This window comes from Bos grunniens, chromosome 6 (genome assembly GCF_055505025.1).
Source record: "Bos grunniens cultivar Pamir isolate PY7600 chromosome 6, Bosgru_T2T1.0, whole genome shotgun sequence".
Taxonomy (NCBI): domain Eukaryota; kingdom Metazoa; phylum Chordata; class Mammalia; order Artiodactyla; family Bovidae; genus Bos; species Bos grunniens.
Genome location: NC_141170.1, coordinates 7,006,239 through 7,023,863, shown reverse-complemented (window position 1 = coordinate 7,023,863; position 17,625 = coordinate 7,006,239). Strand labels below are relative to the sequence as shown.

Here is a 17,625-nt window from a genome sequence, read left to right as displayed (position 1 = left end):
TAACCCCGTGGACTATACAGTCCATGGAATTCTCCAGGCTAGAATACAGGAGTGGGTGGCCTTTCCCTTTTCCAGGGCATCTTCCCAACCCAGGGATCGAACCCAAGTCTCCCGCATTTCAGGTGAATTCTTTTACCATCTGAGCCACAAGGAAAGCCCCCTGGAACATGCCCCAGGCCTGAATGGGCACCTGGGGCCATGGAATCTCCAACACCATCTCATTGACCATCTTTCCATTTGGATACAACTTTTCAAGAATGTGTCTCTTTGGAGCAAAGCAGATGGTGGCTGTGTAGCTCTGTCAACTGCCCCTTCAGCCACATTCAGCATCAGGGGGTGTAGGGTCCAGGCCAAGGCGGTCATTGGAACACCTAAGAATCCCACCCCTCTTCCTTTCTTGCCATTTTTTCCCGATTTACACATATGCATTAAGTGACCACACTTCCATTTGCATTTTCACAAAGGAGTTCATTGACGACGATGAGGATGCAGAAGAGGAAAGACAGAAGAAGCCCTTGAAGATTCCAAGACAAAAAAGAAAGAAGCAGGTAGGGACGGCAGAAGCCCGCGTCTGCCTACTGGGCTGTCGGTTAAGAGCCCACCGCATCCAGAGGGGCCACTTGGCCTCCCGCGGGCACCAGCACTTGGGATTCTCTGGAGGAGACAGGGATGCGGGTGGGTGGTCCAGGTGAAGGACCCCGTGGGGCCTCATGGATGATCCTCACCATGAAGCCATGGGCAGCGTTTGGAGCATCTTTCCCCCAAGGTTTCTCCCATCGCTGGAGAGAAGTTTAGAAATACTGGAAAGAGGCCCTTCGGTACCATCATTGTCAACCACAAATCAGCACTTGCCATGGCTGCTTGCCATCTGCCTCTACCAGGATGAAAGCACGTGCCGCTGTACCTACTGACCTCCAACATCCCCTTTAGTTCAGGGTGGAGAGCAGACAGGAGGCGCTCTGTGCTCTGGGAACCTGGCAGGATAGGTCTTTACATAGTCAGATGTTCTCAGGAGCTGATTTTACGAGCCTACTTCTTATATCTCTTTGTATCTAGAAAAACACTAAACTCCCTCACGGTGACGATTGTTTCTCGTGACTAGCAGAAGCTTCACGAGACCAGCAGAAACTTTCTACAAAAAAATACGTGCTTGACTGCATGTACCCACCCTTTACCAAATCACTAATATACCGTCTTTTCCCCCTCCCTCTTTGGAGCAGCTTCTCAGAGCTATCAGAGGTGCTGTCTCCCAAGCTGCAGTCCTCATTTTGGCCCAAATAAAACTTAACTCGCAGCTCCCTTATTGTGCATCTTTTTTTTTTAAGTCGACATCATCATAAGGCCATAAACTAAGATGTGCAGTAGATGGCAGTGCAGGATAACAAATCCTGGGAACTCCCACTTTCTCCAACTCCAAGCCTAAATTCCAGCTCGGTCTAAACCAGAGGCCAACCCCCTTCTCCCGGGCGGAGTGCTGGCTGGTGGTCCCGCCCCTGGCCCTGCTCTCCCTCAGAAGCTGCCCTCCCTGGCTTAGAGCATCCTGGAGTAAGGTCCACCTTCTCAAGGTAAATAGATGCCCTTGCCAAGGAGTCGTCCCCTGCGGAGGGAGGCAGGAAAGATCTCGTGGAGGGGCGGTTTGCTCGGGAAAATCCAGATGCCAGCAAGGGAGGAGGGAGGAGGAGGGAACGCCATTTTGAGCCAGCAGTCACGTGATGGGACTGCCTGGAGGGGGGCCAGGGAGGTGGGGAGGGCAGCGGGAGAGCTGAAGTCTGGAGAGAGACCCCCTTTTCAGCTCCCTGCCTCACCCAGCACCATCCCATTGGGACAATCTGGGCCATGGTGCCTCCTTCTCTGCTGGTGGATGGAGCGGGCCGGTGAGGGTGGTGGGGGGAGGGAAGTGGTACCCGGCCAGGGGGCTGGTCCCCTGGCCACTCAGGGAGCTTTAACCCTTCCTGCAGGGCCAGCCGGGGGCCAGGGAGCCCCAAGGAGTCAGCAGATGAGCCAGTGCGGAAGCAAAGAGCTCAAGTTCCCAGTTCCAAGGCCACAGGCACAGTGAGCAGGGGTAACCAGGGTGGATGTGCAGCTACTGAGCCGGAGGAAGGCATGGGGATGGAGAGAAGGTGTGCACTTTCCAGAGACAAGTCTTTCCTCCACTGCACAGGAGCCCTGATCAAGACCACGTGCAGTCGTCCGGGCTTTGTGAGAAGTCTGGGGGACGATTTCTAACCCCAGTGGCACTTCGGAATCACGAGGGGATTTTTAATATATGTCAGATGCCTCAGGTCTACCCCAGGACATTATTTAAGTCAGAATGTCTGTGGTTTACCACGTGCCCGACAGGTAGCAGCGTCTCCGTGAATGGGCTTTTTATTTCCCTTAGTTTACAGTGAGGAAAGAAGGTAGGCAGTTCACTAAGTCACCCACAGTCCCGCAGTACACTGGGGTTCAGAGGCCAGCCTTTGGCTAGTCCAAAGGCCATCACTCACCTGTGGCCTCCATTGCTCCTTCTGCTCACCTGCCCACCCTCCTCTAAGAGTCTGGGGGAGGAGTCAGAGGCTGGTCTTTGCTTTAGATTAACCCACAATATTTTGACTGCTTCTTTCAAATGGGCTTCCCTGGTGGTTCAGTAGTAAAGTACCCGCCTACCAATGCAGCAGAAGCAGTTTCGATTCCTGGTCAGGAAGATCCCCTGGAGTAGGAAATGGCAACCCACTCCAATGTTCTTGCCTGGAGAACCCCAAGGACAGAGGAAGAGGAGTCTGGAGGGCTGCAGTCCATGGGGTCGAAAAGAGTCAGACACAACCGAGCATACTCTCTCACCAAATGAGTTAGAGCTGGGATCAAGCAGTCTGATCCTGATTTTTCTAGTTCCCTTTCCTCCAAATTTTTACAGAGCGCTACACATTGTACCTAGAAAAAGTGAAAACACTCATTTTATTTTAGGATGCCTGGGTCACTCTCTCCAACAAGAAACCTCTTAAAGAAAGGATCATCACTGCTTCCTGTGGGGTGAGGGGATAATGACCACAGAGACCCAGGTGACAGAGACCGGGATTATCTGGATCTGAACAGGATCGAGGCCTGTCCCTTTGCTAAGTGACCCACCTCATCCCGAGACAGGATCTGAGTCAACCAACCTCTGACTCTCTGCCCACAGCTGCCGACTGCCAGCCGCGAGGAAATGGTGTTGGAAAACTCCCCTGTGGATGACCAACAGGAGCCGGTGCAAAAAGGCCCTGACACCCGCCTCCTGGGCATGACGAGCCGACGGGGACCCCGGAGTAAGTGTCTCTGTGTTCAGTTCATTCAGTATGTATCTGCTGCCTCCTGTGATCGGCACAGAGCAACATGGGCACTTGTCATGGGAACTGTTTTTTTTTTTTTTGGTACGTGTCCACCGCCCTCCACAACACTTTACCCCAGTTCTGAGAGTAAATTGCTAGGTTAGCAGGTGTCTGGGAGACAGGACGCAGACACAGGACATAGTTACATAGCTACAGAATTTTGGAAGCACTCAACGAAATTGAAATGGTGCAAATAATCAGATAGGTAGAAATACAAAGGCAGGTGAAATAAGCAAGGCGTATTTGTCAATGATGGGACTGGAATCAGATGTTGGAAAATCTGAAGATGTCTCTGAGGCTCTCGGAGACCTTGTCCTTTGAGGACCCCTTCTCTTATCCCTCCCCCAACCCCTCCCACAACACATACACACTCAATTTACCCTCCAGGAACCGTGGCCTGTATTTTACCACAGGATTACTCTTCTTCATCACAGTGACCATCATTCATTATCTGCTCATTGTAGGGAAAATTATTACTCCTCACTTGTTTCTTAAAAAAAAAAAAATCTATTTACTTAATTATTTGGCTGCTTCGGGTCTTAATTGCGACACATGGGATCTTAGATCTTTATTGCAGCATGAAGGATCTCTAGTTGTGGCATGTGGGATCCGCCCCTGACCAGCGATTGAACCGGGCTCCCTGCATTGGGGAATCTTAGCCACTGGACCGCCAGGGAAGTCCTTGTTCCTTTTTTTGAACAATGGATTAGACCAGAGAAGGAAGTGTGTTACACTTCTTAACTGTTACATAATTATTACTCAGTTGTTACCCTATTTCCCTGTAACTAAGCTGGGGAGTAAAGTACCTATTGGAAATTAGAGAGCTTTTGGAAGCAAGCTCATCTGAAGTCCGACCCTAAGAAAAATGCAGTTCCCGTCTGAGAGCAATAACGCAATAGGACTGGTACAAGTGACTAGAGCAGAACCAGGCTTCAGACCACGCAGCTGCTTCCGGTCCTAAACGCACGGAACTGTTCATTACCGAAGATTACAGTGTATCTTAGTGTGCTCAGGCTGCCCGAATATACTGTACCATAGCCTGGATGGCGCCAAAAAAAAACCAAACTTTTGTTTTCTCACAAATTCTGGAGGCTGGAAGTCCACGATCAAGGTGCCCATGGGGTCAGTGTCCAGTGAGGCCTTTCTTCCTGTCTTGTAGGTGGCTGCCATCTCCCTGTGTATTCCCTCTGGTGTCTCCTCTTAGAAGGACACTAACCCTTTTGCACTGGGGCCCCATCACATAACCTCTTCATGACCTCTTTAGAGGCCCTATCCCCAAATGCAGTCACACTGAGGGTCAGGGCTTCAACTTATAAATGTGGGGACAGTTCAGTCCATAGCACAACTATGGAATATTTAATTACCTGTTTTAAGCTCGGAGGGGGGGGAAATGTCAGAATATGTCTAGGAATAAAGGCTCTGTGAAATGTGAATTCTTTCCTTCTTTCTAAAATGGGAGAGATAACGCTTCGGTGTCACCATGGGGTTGATTGTGGGGATCAAATCAAGAGGATGTGCAAACATTTTAAATAGTGTGTGCTGTTTTATCGGTGTCACCATGGGGTTGATTGTGAGGATCAAATCAAGAGGATGTGCAAACATTTTAAATAGTGTGTGCTGTTTTAAATGTTTAAATAATATGCATTAGTATTCTAAATTGGAGATTGAAATGGCAACCCACTCCAGTATTCTTGCCTGGAAAAATCCCATGGACAGAGGAGCCTGGGGGGCTACAGTCCATGGGGTCACGAAGAGTCAGATACAGCTGAGCACTCGTCAGCAGCAGCATTCTAAATAGATAAATACACAGTAAATAAGGGGTTTAGAGGGGGATAAGGGCTTACCAGGTGGCACTAGTAGTAAACAACCCGTCTGCCAATGCAGGAGACACAGAGATATGGGTTCAGTGCCCAGTTGGGAAGATCCCCTGGAGAAGGAAATGGCAACCCACTCCAGTATCCTTGCCTGGAAAATTCCATGGACAGAGGAGCCCGATGGGCTACAGTCCATGGGGTCGCAGAGTGTCATACACGACTGTGCACACATCTAGTAGTATAGTGAAAAGTGAAACTGAAAGTCACTCAGTAATGTCCGACTCTTTGCGACCCCATGGTATATACAGTCCATGGAATTCTCCAGACCAGAATACTGGAGCGGGTAGCCTTTCCTTTCTCCAGGGAATCTTCCCGACCAACAGATTGAACCCTGGTCTCCCACACTGCAGGCGGATTCTTTACCAGCTGAGCCACAAGAGAAGCCCAAAACAAACACAACCATCATCTGGTGCACTGGCCGGGAATCGAACCCGGGTCTCCCACATGGGAGGCGAGAATTCTACCTCTGAACCACCAATGCGGTAGTATAGTAGACAGAGATAAAAGACAATCTATGCATTAGTCCAAAAGAAAAAGATTAAAACCACTATGTATGATTTGAAGAGGGAAGGGACGATCCAATGCTAAGGTGTGCCTGCCTGAGAAAGGTTGTGACCAGCTGGGCGCTCAGGGCAGAGCTGGAGGCTGATGCTGATTCGGCAGCACTGGTAAGCGAGATGTAGAGAAAACCCGGAATGAGCTGGGGGCACTGGCTGAATGAGCAGCCTGAGTGGACAGGCATCCTTCAGAAACGAGAGGTCAAGACCAGCAGGAAGTGGTCAGTGGTCAAGAGGGCAGATCAGGTCTCATTCACTGTGTCAATGCAGGTCAGAGTGAGAGGCAGATGCGTTCGAGGAATGAGGATCCCAAGGAGACTCTGCCTAAGACAGAGGTACATCAGAAGCCATATAGGACGTGCAGGAATCTCCATGGGGGGTTCCTGGGGACCGAGGGCTCCAGACCAAGAGCTCTGAAACACAAAAACGAGTGCAGAAAACGGTGCATCTGAAACCTACTGTGTCTCTTTTTTGAAGTTATTTGTTATTGGATTATAGTTGCTTAACCATGTTGTGTTAGCTTCTGCGGTGCAGCAAAATGAATCAGACATATGTATACTTACGTCCCCTCCTTTTAAAGGTCCCTTCCCATTCACGTGACCACAGAGCATTAAGTAGAGTTCCCTGTGCCATACCCTGGAGGCATGGCAACCCACTCCAGTATCCTTGCTGGGAGAATCCCATGGACAGAGGAGCCTGGCGGGCTACAGTCCATGGGGTCGCAAAGAGTCGGACACAACTGAGAGACTAGGCGTGCACACATGCCTGTGCCATAGAATAAGTTCTCATTAGTCGTCTATTTTAAGTTGCTTCAGTCACGTCCTAAGTCCTTGAGACCCTTTGGTCAGTAGTCCACCAGACTCCTCTGTCCATGGGATTTCCCAGGTAAGAATACTGGAGTGGATTGCCATGCCCTCCTCCAAGGGATCTTCCTGACCCAAGGATCAAACCCATGGCTCCTGCGTCTCCTGCCTTACAGGCAGATTCTTTACACTGAGCTGCCAGGGAAGCCCCATCTATTTTATACATAGTATCACTGGTATATGTGTGTCAACCCCAATCTCCCGGTTCCTCCCACCACCCCCTTGGTGTCTATACATTCATTCTTCTCTACGTTTGTGTCTCTGTTTCTGCTTTGCAAATAGGTTTATCTGCACCATTATTCTGATTCCGCATATGTGCATTAATAGACAATACTTGTTTTTCTCTCTCTGACTTGCTTCACTCTGTATGATAGTCTCTAGGTCCACCCATGTCTCTGCAAACGGCACGATTGCCTAGCAAAAGGGATTTCCATCATGCAGGCATGTTTTCTACTCGACCCCTTTTCTTATTTTTCCTCAATGAAACTGGAAACATGACCTTATTTCCTGTACTAACAACATTTCAGCTCATCTATTAAGGTTTTATATGTATGGTTATCAAAGGAATTTGGATTTTCAAAGTAAATCTGATGTCACCAAGGCAACTGCCAAGAATCCTAAACAGAGTACCCTTGGGGACCCTATTTTTCATTATGAAAATTCAAATCTACACAGAAGTAAAAAGTATAGTGACGCGTATATTATCCAAGGATTAACAAGATTTTGCCACATTTTTTTTCCTTCTTGTCTTTGCCAGAGAATTTTTAATTATTAAAAAAAAACATAAAACTTTCCATCTCAATCGTTTTTCAAGGTACAGTTCAGTAGAATTACCTATATTCACGCTGTTGTGCAATAGATCTCCAGAACTAGTTCATTTTGTAAAATTGAAATGCTATCCCTGTTAAAAAGCAGCTCCCCCCTTTTCCTCCCCTGGGCCCTGGAAACCACTCTCTGTTTCAGTGAATTTGACTACTTTGGATACCTCTTGGGCTTCCCTGCTGTCTCAGTGGGAAGGAATCTACTTGCAGTGCAGGAGATGCAAGAGAAATGGGTTTGATCCCAGGGTGGGGAAGATCCCCTAGAGAAGGAAATGGCACCCCACTCCAGTATTCTTGCCTGGAGAATCCCACGGACAGAGGAGCCTGGTGTACTCCATTCCATAGGGTCGCAAAGAGTCAGACCCAACTGAAGCACCCGGGCACGCGCACACACAGATGCCTAGTGGGAGTGGAATCGTACAGTATCTGTCTTTGTGACTGGCTAACTTCACTTGGCATTATGTCTTCAAGGTTCACATTGTAGCTTGTGACAGGGATCCCTTTCAAGGCTGAATAATATTCCATGTATCCCAAGACTACCCTTGGCTTATCCATTTATCCTTCATGAACTTTTGGGTTGCTTCTCCCTCTTGACTATTGCTAATAATGCTGCTTTCAATATGAACATGCTAATACCTCTTCAAGATCCTACTTTTAATTTTGTTGGATATATACCAAGAAGTGAAATTCCTGGTTCCTATGGTATTTCTAGGCTTCCCAGGTGTCTTAGTGGCAAAGACTCTGCCTGCCAATGCAAGAGACATGGGTTTGACCCCTGGATCCGGAAGATCCCCCGGAGAAGGTAATGGCAACCCAAGCCATTATTCTTACTTGGAGAATCCCATGGATAGAGGCTACAGTCTATAGGGGTCACAAAGACTTGGACATGACTAAACATGAGCAAGAACAAATATGACATTTCTAATTTGAATTTTTTGAGGAAACCATCATTACTCTTTTCCATACCAGGTACACCAAAATTTTTCATGTCCACCAACAATGCACAAAGCTTCCCGTTTTTCCATATCTTCACCAACACTGGTTGTTTTCCTTTTGTTTGTTTGTTTTTTAATATAGCCACCCTCATTTGTGTGAGATGATATCTCACTGTGGTTTTACTTTGTGTTTTTCTAATGAGTAGTTGTAGCTCAGTCGGTAAAGAATCTGCCTGCCGTGCAGGAGACCCAGGTTCGATCCTTGGGTTGGGAAGATCCCCTGAAGAGGGAAATGGCAACCTACTCCAGTATCCTTGCCTGGAAAATCTCATGGACACAGGAGCCTGGTGGGCTTCAGTCCGTGGGGTCGCAAAGAATCAGGCACAACTGAGCGACTAACACTTACTTACTTAATGAGTAGTGATGTTGACCATCTTTTCACAAGCTTGTTGACCAGTTATCATCATTGCAGAAAGGCCTGTCCCTTGCCCATTTTCTGATCAGATTACTTGCTTTCTTGTTATTATTGTTGAGTTGTAGGAGTTCTTTACATATCCTGGGCAATAATCCCTTATCAGATATATGATTTGTAAATATTCTCTTCCACTCCATACTTTGTCTTCTTGCTCTGTCAACTGTGTCCTCCAAGGCACAGAAGTTTGAAGTATTTTAGCCTTTGTCTACTTTAATCCTCGTTGCCTGTGATTTTGGTGTCACGTCCAAGAAATCATTACCAATCTCAATGTCAGAAGATTTCCTCTGTGTTTTTCTAGCAATTTTATAATTTTAGGTCTTACAATGATGACTTCAATCCATCTTGAGTTTATTGTATAAGGTAAGGGCCAACTTCATTCTTTCCCACATGGATAGCGAGTTTCCCATCACCATTTCTGGAAGATACTGTCTTTTCCCAGTGAGTGATCTTCACATCCTTGTTGAAGATTATTTGGCCATATCTGCAAGGTTTTATTTCTGAGCTCTCTATTCTATTTTATTGGTCTATATGTCTGTCTTTGTGCCAATACTACACTGTTTTCATTGCTGTAGCTTTGTAATGTTTTCAAATCATAAAGTCTGAGCCTGCAACTTTGTTCTTTTTCAAAATTGGTTTGGCTATTGCGAGGTCCCTTATAATCCATATGAATTTTAGGATGAATTTTTTAATGAGAGGAATGCCATCGAGACTGTGATAGGGATTGCACTAAATCTATTGCTTGCCTTCAGTAGTATTGACATTTTAATAGTATTAAGTTTTCCAGCCTATGAATATGAGATGACTTTCCATTTATTTGTGTCTTTAATTTCTCTCAGCAGTGTTTTACAGTGTACAAGTGTTTTCCCTCTTGGGTTAAATCCATTCCTAAGTGTTTTATTTTCATGCTATTATAAATGCAACCATTTTCTTAGTTTCCTTTTTTAGATGTTTCATGGTTAGTGTATAGAAACACAACTAATTTTTGCATATGAATTTTCTATGCTGCAACTTGGAGAAGGCAATGGCACCCCACTCCAGTACTCTTGCCTCGGAAATCCCATGGATGGAGGAGCCTGGTGGGCTGCAGTCCATGGGGTCGCTGAGGGTCGGACACGACTGAGCGACTTCACTTTCTCTTTTCACCTTCTTGCATTGGAGAAGGAAATGGCAACCCACACCAGTGTTCTTGCCTGGAGAATCCCAGGGACAGGGGAGCCTGGTGGGCTGTTGTCTATGGGGTCACACAGAGTCGGACACAGCTGAAGTGACTTAGCAGCAGCAGCAGCAGCAGCATGCTGCAACTTTGCTGAATTTGCTTATTTGTTTCCACAGTTTGTGCATGCATACTTGTGTGTATGTTTGTGCATTTGTGTGGAATCTTTAGGATTTTCTCTACAAAAGACCATATCATCTTATACCCTGAGGAAATCAGAATTGAAAAAGATATATATTCCCCCAACGTTCATTGCAGTATTATTTGCAATAACTGGAACATGGAAGCAACCTAAATGTCCATCAGCAGATGAATGGATGGGGAATTTGTGGTACATACACACAAGGAATATTACTCAGCTATAAAAAGGAACACACTGTGTCACTTCTAATGAGGTGGGTGAACCTAGGGCCTGTTATACAGATCGAAGTAAGTCTGAAAGAGAAAGACAAGTACCGTATATTAATGCTTACATATGGGATCTGGAAAGATAGTACAAATGATCCTACATGCAGAGCAGCAAAGGAGACACAAATGTAAAGAAGAGACTTTTGGACACAGTGGGGGAAGGGGAGGATGGGATGATTTGAGAGAATAGCATTGAAACATACACATTACTATATGTAAAATAGATGGCCAGTGGGAGTTTGATCCATGATGCAGGGAACCCAAAGCCAGTGCTCCATGACGTCCTAGAGGGATAGGGTGGGGAGGGAGGTGGGAGAAGCGTTCAGGAGGACACAGTATACCTATGGCAGATTCATGTTGATGTATGGCAAAAACCATCACAATATTGTAAATCAAAAATTTACAATATTTACAAAAAATTGTAAATATTGTAAATATCCTCCAATTAAAATAAATACTATTTTTTTTTAAAAAAAAGACCATGTCATCTGCACACAGAGATAATTTTACTTCTTCCCCTCCAATCTGGATGCCTTCTGTAACTTATTCTCTCTATGTTAGTCTATTGGCTCTGTCAGTACTCTAGACTGGGGAGCTAATTAGCAGCAGAAATTTATTTCTCACAGTTCTGAAGCCTGAGAAAGCCAAGATAAAGGCAGCAGCAGATATGGCGTCTGGTAAGGAGGGCATCCTTTTTGGCTCCTATGTGGCCGTCTTCTTGTGTTCTCACACGGTAGAAGGGGCAAGGGAGCTCTCTGGGGTCTTTTTCATAAGGGCACTAATCCCATTTGTGAAAGCTCTACCCTCTCATGACCTAATCACCTCCCAAAGGCCCTGCCTCCAAATACCATGACGCTGGGGATTAGTTTTCAACATCACAGTTTGGGAGGACACGGCCTACGGCTCTCGCCAAATGCCCAGGTCTGGATTTGTAGCACTGTGTTGAGTAGAAGTGGAGAGGGGGGCTTCCTTGCCTTGTTCCTCACCTTGGAGGAGGTGCTTTCAGTGTTTCACAACTGAGTGTGTTAGTTGTGGGCTTTTCATATATGACCTTTACCACGTTGAAGTAATTTCCTTCTGCTCCGAGTCTGTTGAGTGTTTTTATCGTAAAAGGATGTTGAATTTTGTCCGATGCTTTTTCTGTATCCATTCAGGTGATCATGCGGTTTCTGGCCTTTGTTCTGTTAATGAGGTGTGTTACATTGATTGATTTTCATATATTGAGTCCTTCTGGCACCCCTCCCCAACCTGGGCTGGGACTAATAAAAGGTTCAAGAGGCTGTTTCTCATGACTGATTTATAAACACTACTTACCTACCTTTTTTCTAGGCAAAACCTCAGATTCAGTGGTTTCCCTATTCCAAAAAGGTTTACGCTAAGGAAGTTGTGGGATTGTTTTAAGCTCTTATGATTTCATTGTAGTTTTCTTCCTTAAACACTTACATGTTTACCTGAAGCATCTCCCCCAGAAAGAGAAAAAGAGACAGAGGGAAAGGGGAGGAAGGGAAGGATGGAGGGAAGAGACAGACAAACAAATGATAAATCTGGCAACCTTGAACTTTGAGAGTAAAAGAGGAAAGAAAGGAAGAAGAATGAAAGAAAGACAAATAGATCATAAATCTCTTGAACTCAAAGAGAGAGAGAAAGCAGACAAACCTGATGACCTTGAACTCTGAGAACTTAATACTGTGTGCTAAGCCAGGCAGCAAGCTTTCTGATGAGATTTCCATCAAGATTCCTCATTCTCTTTTCTTACGCTAACTCCATTATGTTGCCCAAAATTAAGAGAAATAAGCATTTCAAGTCCACAAACATTGCCCGACATCAGAGCTCACCACTGCTTGTCACTGCTTTTGGTCATGGGACCTGGAGCAACAAGCTAGACTCCCTCAGCTGCAGGAGCCTCGTTTATAAAATGGAGATCATAAAAGCCTTGGCTTCATGCAGCTGTCATGACAATGAAATCAGATGATACATAGCAAGGGCCCCGCAGAGGGGCTGGCACCAGCGTCGTCACCTTCTCCAGCTGGAAGAAGAACTTGATGCTAAGTAACCAACACAAATAATTCCCTCTTCTGAGGGTGAGGGTGATCATACAGCAGGCCCCGTCTTTATATGTACTACGTTACTCCAAGCAGCTCCGTCATCAGGCATTGCTTTACAGTTCAGGAAATTCAGGTTCAAAGAGAACCAGCCGCTGTAGATGGTAGAACCAGAACTGAAACTCCAGTCTACAGACATCAGGGAAATCTGTTCTTTTTGGTTTTGCTATTGCTATTGTTGAAGTGTAGCTGATTTACAATGTTATGTTAATTTCTGCTGTACAACCAAATGATTCAATCATACATGTATATACATTCCTTTTCATATTTTCTATTATGGTTTATCACAGAATATTGAATATAGTTCCCACAACTTATCTCATTGATACTAAATGAATTTGTGTTGATAATTGCCACACTACAGCCTCATTCTACACCCACAAATCTTAACTCTGATTGTTCTTTAAAGATAATGGTTTACAGTTGCCCAGGGAAAGTCCAGTGCTTGTGTGTATTTTACTCATGGCCATGCTCTGGCTTCCCTGTGGTCACTTACTACCCAATGACCACAACACCAGCCTACCACATCCTGCCGACCAAGTCTACCTGCTCTGTTGTTGTTCATTCTCTAAGTCATGTCTGACTCTCTGCCACCCCATGGACTGCAGCACGCCAGGCTTCCCTGTCCTTCACCATCTCCCAGAGTTTGTTCAAACTCCTGTCCATTGAGTTGGTGATGCCATCCAACCATCTCATCCTCTGTTGTCCCCTTCTCCCCTGCCCTCAATCTTTTCCAGCATCAGGATGAGTCAGCTCTTTGCCTCAGGTGGCCAAAGTACTGAAGCTTCAGTTTCAGCATCAGTCCTTCCAATGACTATTTAGGACTGATCTCCTTTAGGATGGACTGGTTGGATCTCCTTGCTGCCCAAGGGACTCTCAAGAGTCTTCTCCAACACCACAGCTCAAAAGCGTCAGTTCTTCAGCACTCAGCCTTATTTATGGTCCAACTTTCACATCCATACATGACTACTGGAAAAACCATAGCTTGGACTTGCTCACCGAGGTCCAAATTTTTGACTCCCTCTTGATGGTTCACTCCCCAAATCTCTTATGGGTCTGGCCTATTGCTCAATTCTACTCCCCCAGCTCCTGACCTTGAACCTATGACCTTCTCTATACTGTAGCATCCCTACAGGCTACAGGGCTCCAAGTGTTGCCAAGTCCAGATTGTCTTCAGATACTTAGATACAAGCATCCTTGATGATCTGGCGTCCCCCACTGCCCCGGGCACATGCCCAGAGGGGCCACCTCCCTGATGAACAGCAGTATAAACCCACACACTGAAAGCTTCGGCTTCTAATTGCTATTCAAACATATACATAGTCAACGACATAGTCAGTGACATTCCAAATAAAGAAGATAGCATTGCGCTGAACGGGCGCTTGCTCCAAATCAAATAAACATTTAGGAAAAAAGTACACATTACTGCCGCAATTCCAACTTGCACCATCTCTTAAGGGAGGAACTATCAAATGCTAAGTAGTTTCTTATGAACATAAATTTCTTCATTACTGACATCTGTTTTCCATTCATTCGTGTTGGTTTCTCTGATTAAAGCATCATTTCCGAGCCAATTTTTCAGTATCGCTTGCAAATAAAGTTCAGAATCCAGTGAAATTTGATGCAAATGAAAGAAAAACACATCATTTATTTTAGGCATACTTTTTAAAAGTCACCAAGAGCTGGAGAGACTGACCCAGGAAACAAATGTTATAAAGTTCAATACAAGACAAAGAGAACCTCCCAAAGGAGCTGCTCTTGGGAGTTGCCTTGGAGCCCAGCAGCTGGAGAAGGAAAGAAGATTCTAGTCAGAGGATGCACACTGATGTAGGAAATGTCAAAAGTTCATCCATGCTGGAGTTCACAACCTCACAGGGATCTGGGAGCAGGGGGTTGAATTACAGTACTAAGTAAAATATTTATATAAGTAAAAATAAATAGTATGCTATATTCAATAACATTTTTTTCTGAATATTATGTTTGACATTTTAAGAAAAAAAAAAAGAAAACTTTCTGGTTGGGGAGACACTAGCCAATTGTTTAGAAATATAGAGACAGCAAAGACCCCAGACTGGAGCATGCCTGAAATGCTACCTAACCAAGCCAGAGCCCTATGCCTTCTGTCTGGCCAGTCCAATCCCAGGAAGCAAGAGTCCTCTGCCTGGATCATCGCAGGGCCAGGTACGCAGCAACAAGGGACCACCTCGTACCTCAGAGCCCATCAGAACAGCTCAAACTGGCCCGTCCTAACCTGCTTACCCTGCCCTGCCCTCTATTTCCATCAGAAACCCCACAAAAGCCATGGTAGAAGCCTTCACCCTCTTCTGTCTTCTCCTCCTGACCACCTGACTGCCTTTCCACGTGCCCTACATGTCACGCCCTGCCCCCTGCTACAGAACCTGAGCCTCTCCTCTGTCTCTGCATGTGGCCACACCTGACTGCCCATCTTAGCACAAAGAATATTAAACAGACCCATCTTTATTATTGGGCTTCCCAGGTGTGGCAAAGAACTCTCCTGCGAATGCAGGAGACATAAGAGATGTGGGTTCGGTCCCTGGGTTGGGAAGATCCCCTGGAGGAAGGCATGGCAACCCCTTCCAGTAGTCTTGCCTGGAGAATCCCATGGACAGGGGAGATTGGCAGGCTACAGTTCATAGGGCTGCAAAAAGTCAGACATGACCGAAGGGACTTAGCCTGCACACATCTTTATCATGAATTATCAAGAAAGGCATTTTCCCAAAAACTCCTTCATAGCAAAATTTCTCCAGGGCCATCTATTCCCATTCTATCTGCAGTCTTGAACTTTCTCCTGTAACTGAGATCCCCACTGCCTGTCGACCCTGTCCTTGTTGAGGTCCCTGTGAACCGCACATTTGCTCAATTCTAGGGTCAGCTCTTCATCTACCTTCCTCGACTGTCAGCCGCACTCCCTGCACCTTGCACTTCCCCTCCTCGGCATTCAGCTCCTGGACACCACTCTCCTGGGTCTTCTTTCTCCCTCCCCTGGTCCTCCCCACCTCTTCATGGGTTCCTACACCCCAGCCTCTAACAGTTGGAGCCCCTAAGCTGGGTGATCAGCCCTCTTTCCTTAATGAACATTCATTCTCTCTGTCATCTCGAGACTTTCAATTCCAGCTTCTAGATACTGTAGGTATAACTGATCAGTCCCCAATTTTTTTTTAATTTATTTATTTTAATTGGAGGCTAATTACTTTACAATATTGTATTGGTTTTGCCATACATCAACATGAATCTGCCACAGGTGTACACGTGTTCCCCATCCTGAACCCCCCTCCCACCTCCCTCCCCATACTGAATGGGTAAGAAAGCTGTGGTACATATACACAGTCCCCGATTTTTATCTCCAGTCTGGGACTCTCTCAGACTAAATGTGAACTACCTACTCAAAGCCACATTTGCCTATCACATAAGACAGCTCGCATTTTAATAGACTTGTGGAAGTATAACTTGCATATCATAAAATTCACCCATTGTAAGTATACAATTCAATGACGTTTAGTAAATGCCTAGATCTGTGTAACCATCACTAAAATCCAGTTTTAGGACATTTCCATCACTCCAAAAAGTTCCTTGAGACCTATTTGCAGCCACTGCCACCCCCGGCCCTAGACAAACACTGATTTGTGTTAAATATTTGAATAAAATATATTCCTGTAAATATGCATTTTCTAGACATTTCATGTGAACAGAATCATACAGTATGTAGCACTTTGTGTTTGACTTCTTTCCCTTAGCATAATGTTTTTCAAGATAATAAACGAAGTAGCATATGTCCTCACTGTGTTCCTTCTTATTGCTAAATCCTATTCCATCATCTGGATATGTGTGCACACATTTTATTTACATTCACCTGGTGATGGATATTTGGATTATTTCTAGTTTGGGGCCATGATAAGTCATGCTTCTATGAACCAGGTCATATGATGAATGTATATTTTTAGCTTTATAGGAAACTGCTAATCTGTTTCACAAAGTGGCTATATCATTTCACCTTCCCACCAACAGTTTGTGAGAGTTTCTGTTTGTTCACTAAAAACAACTGATTTTATCTGTGATTTCCATTGTACCCTTTATAATACACATACAGTGATATTTCATTGTGCTTTTAACCTAGTATTTCCCTAGTGCTTAATGATGTGGAGTATTTTTCAGATGCTTATTAGCCGCTTGTATATTATCTTAGTAAACTACTTAATTTTTTACACATTATTAATTGGATTCTTCATCTTACTGAGGAATTGTAAGAGTTCTCTATATACCCTAGATACAAGTACTTTATCTGGTCTATAGTTAGAAAGTATTTTCTCCAAGCAAATGTCTAACCTTTTCATCTTCTTTGTTTTATAATCGTATTTATTCATTTACTTTGGCTGTGCTGGGGTTTTGTAGCTGCGTGGGCTTTTCTGTAGTTGCGCTGAGCAGGGGCTACTCTCGCATTGTGGTGTGCAGGCTTCTTATTGCAGTGGCTTCTCTTACTGTGGAGCACAGGCTCTAGCGTGAACAAGCTTCAGTAGTTGCGGCTCAAGGGCTCAATAGTTGCAGTCCCCAGGCCCTAGAGACATTACTTTGCCAACATAGGTCTGTCTAGTCAAGGCTATGGTTTTTCCAGTGCTCATGTATGGGTGTGAGAGTTGGACTCTAAAGAAAGCTGAGGGCCAAAGAATTGATGCTTTTGAACTGTGGTGTTGGAGAGGACTCTTGAGAGTCCCTTGGAATGTAAGGAGATCCAACCAGCCCATCCTAAAGGAGATCAGTCCTGGGTGTTCATTGGAAGGACTGATGTTGGAGCTGAAACTCCAGTACTTCGGCCACCTCATGTGAAGAGCTGATTCACTGGGAAAGACCCTGATGCTGGGAAAGATTGAAGGTGGGAAGAGAAGGGGATGACAGAGGATGAGATGGTTGAATGGCAGCACCGACTCAATGGACATGAGTTTGGGTAAACTCTGGGAGTTGGTGATGGACAGGGAAGCCTGGCAATCTATCGTCCATGGGGTCGCAAAGAGTCGGAC

At 45.4% G+C, this 17,625-nt stretch overlaps 1 protein-coding gene and 1 non-coding gene across 12 annotated transcripts in view; one reads left to right on the top strand and one right to left on the bottom strand.

The window, feature by feature from the left end:
* The window catches only part of CC2D2A (coiled-coil and C2 domain containing 2A), a 131,937-nt gene that overhangs the window by 9,811 nt on the left and 104,501 nt on the right, over positions 1-17,625 (top strand). For 2 of the 11 annotated variants that reach the window (XM_086404752.1, XM_086404760.1), the window contains exons 3-4: positions 465-548; positions 3,158-3,281. In XM_086404752.1, coding sequence (XP_086260878.1) covers positions 465-548; positions 3,158-3,281 — 208 coding nt within the window. Of the gene's footprint in view, positions 1-464; positions 549-1,395; positions 1,566-1,713; positions 1,875-1,940; positions 2,121-3,157; positions 3,282-17,625 lie in introns of those variants that run through there. The other 9 variants (XR_015165147.1, XR_015165146.1, XM_086404753.1 and 6 more) reach the window with 8 other exon arrangements.
* Positions 5,629-5,699, bottom strand: TRNAG-CCC (transfer RNA glycine (anticodon CCC)). Its single transcript has one exon. It is a non-coding gene; the product is annotated as a tRNA-Gly (tRNA).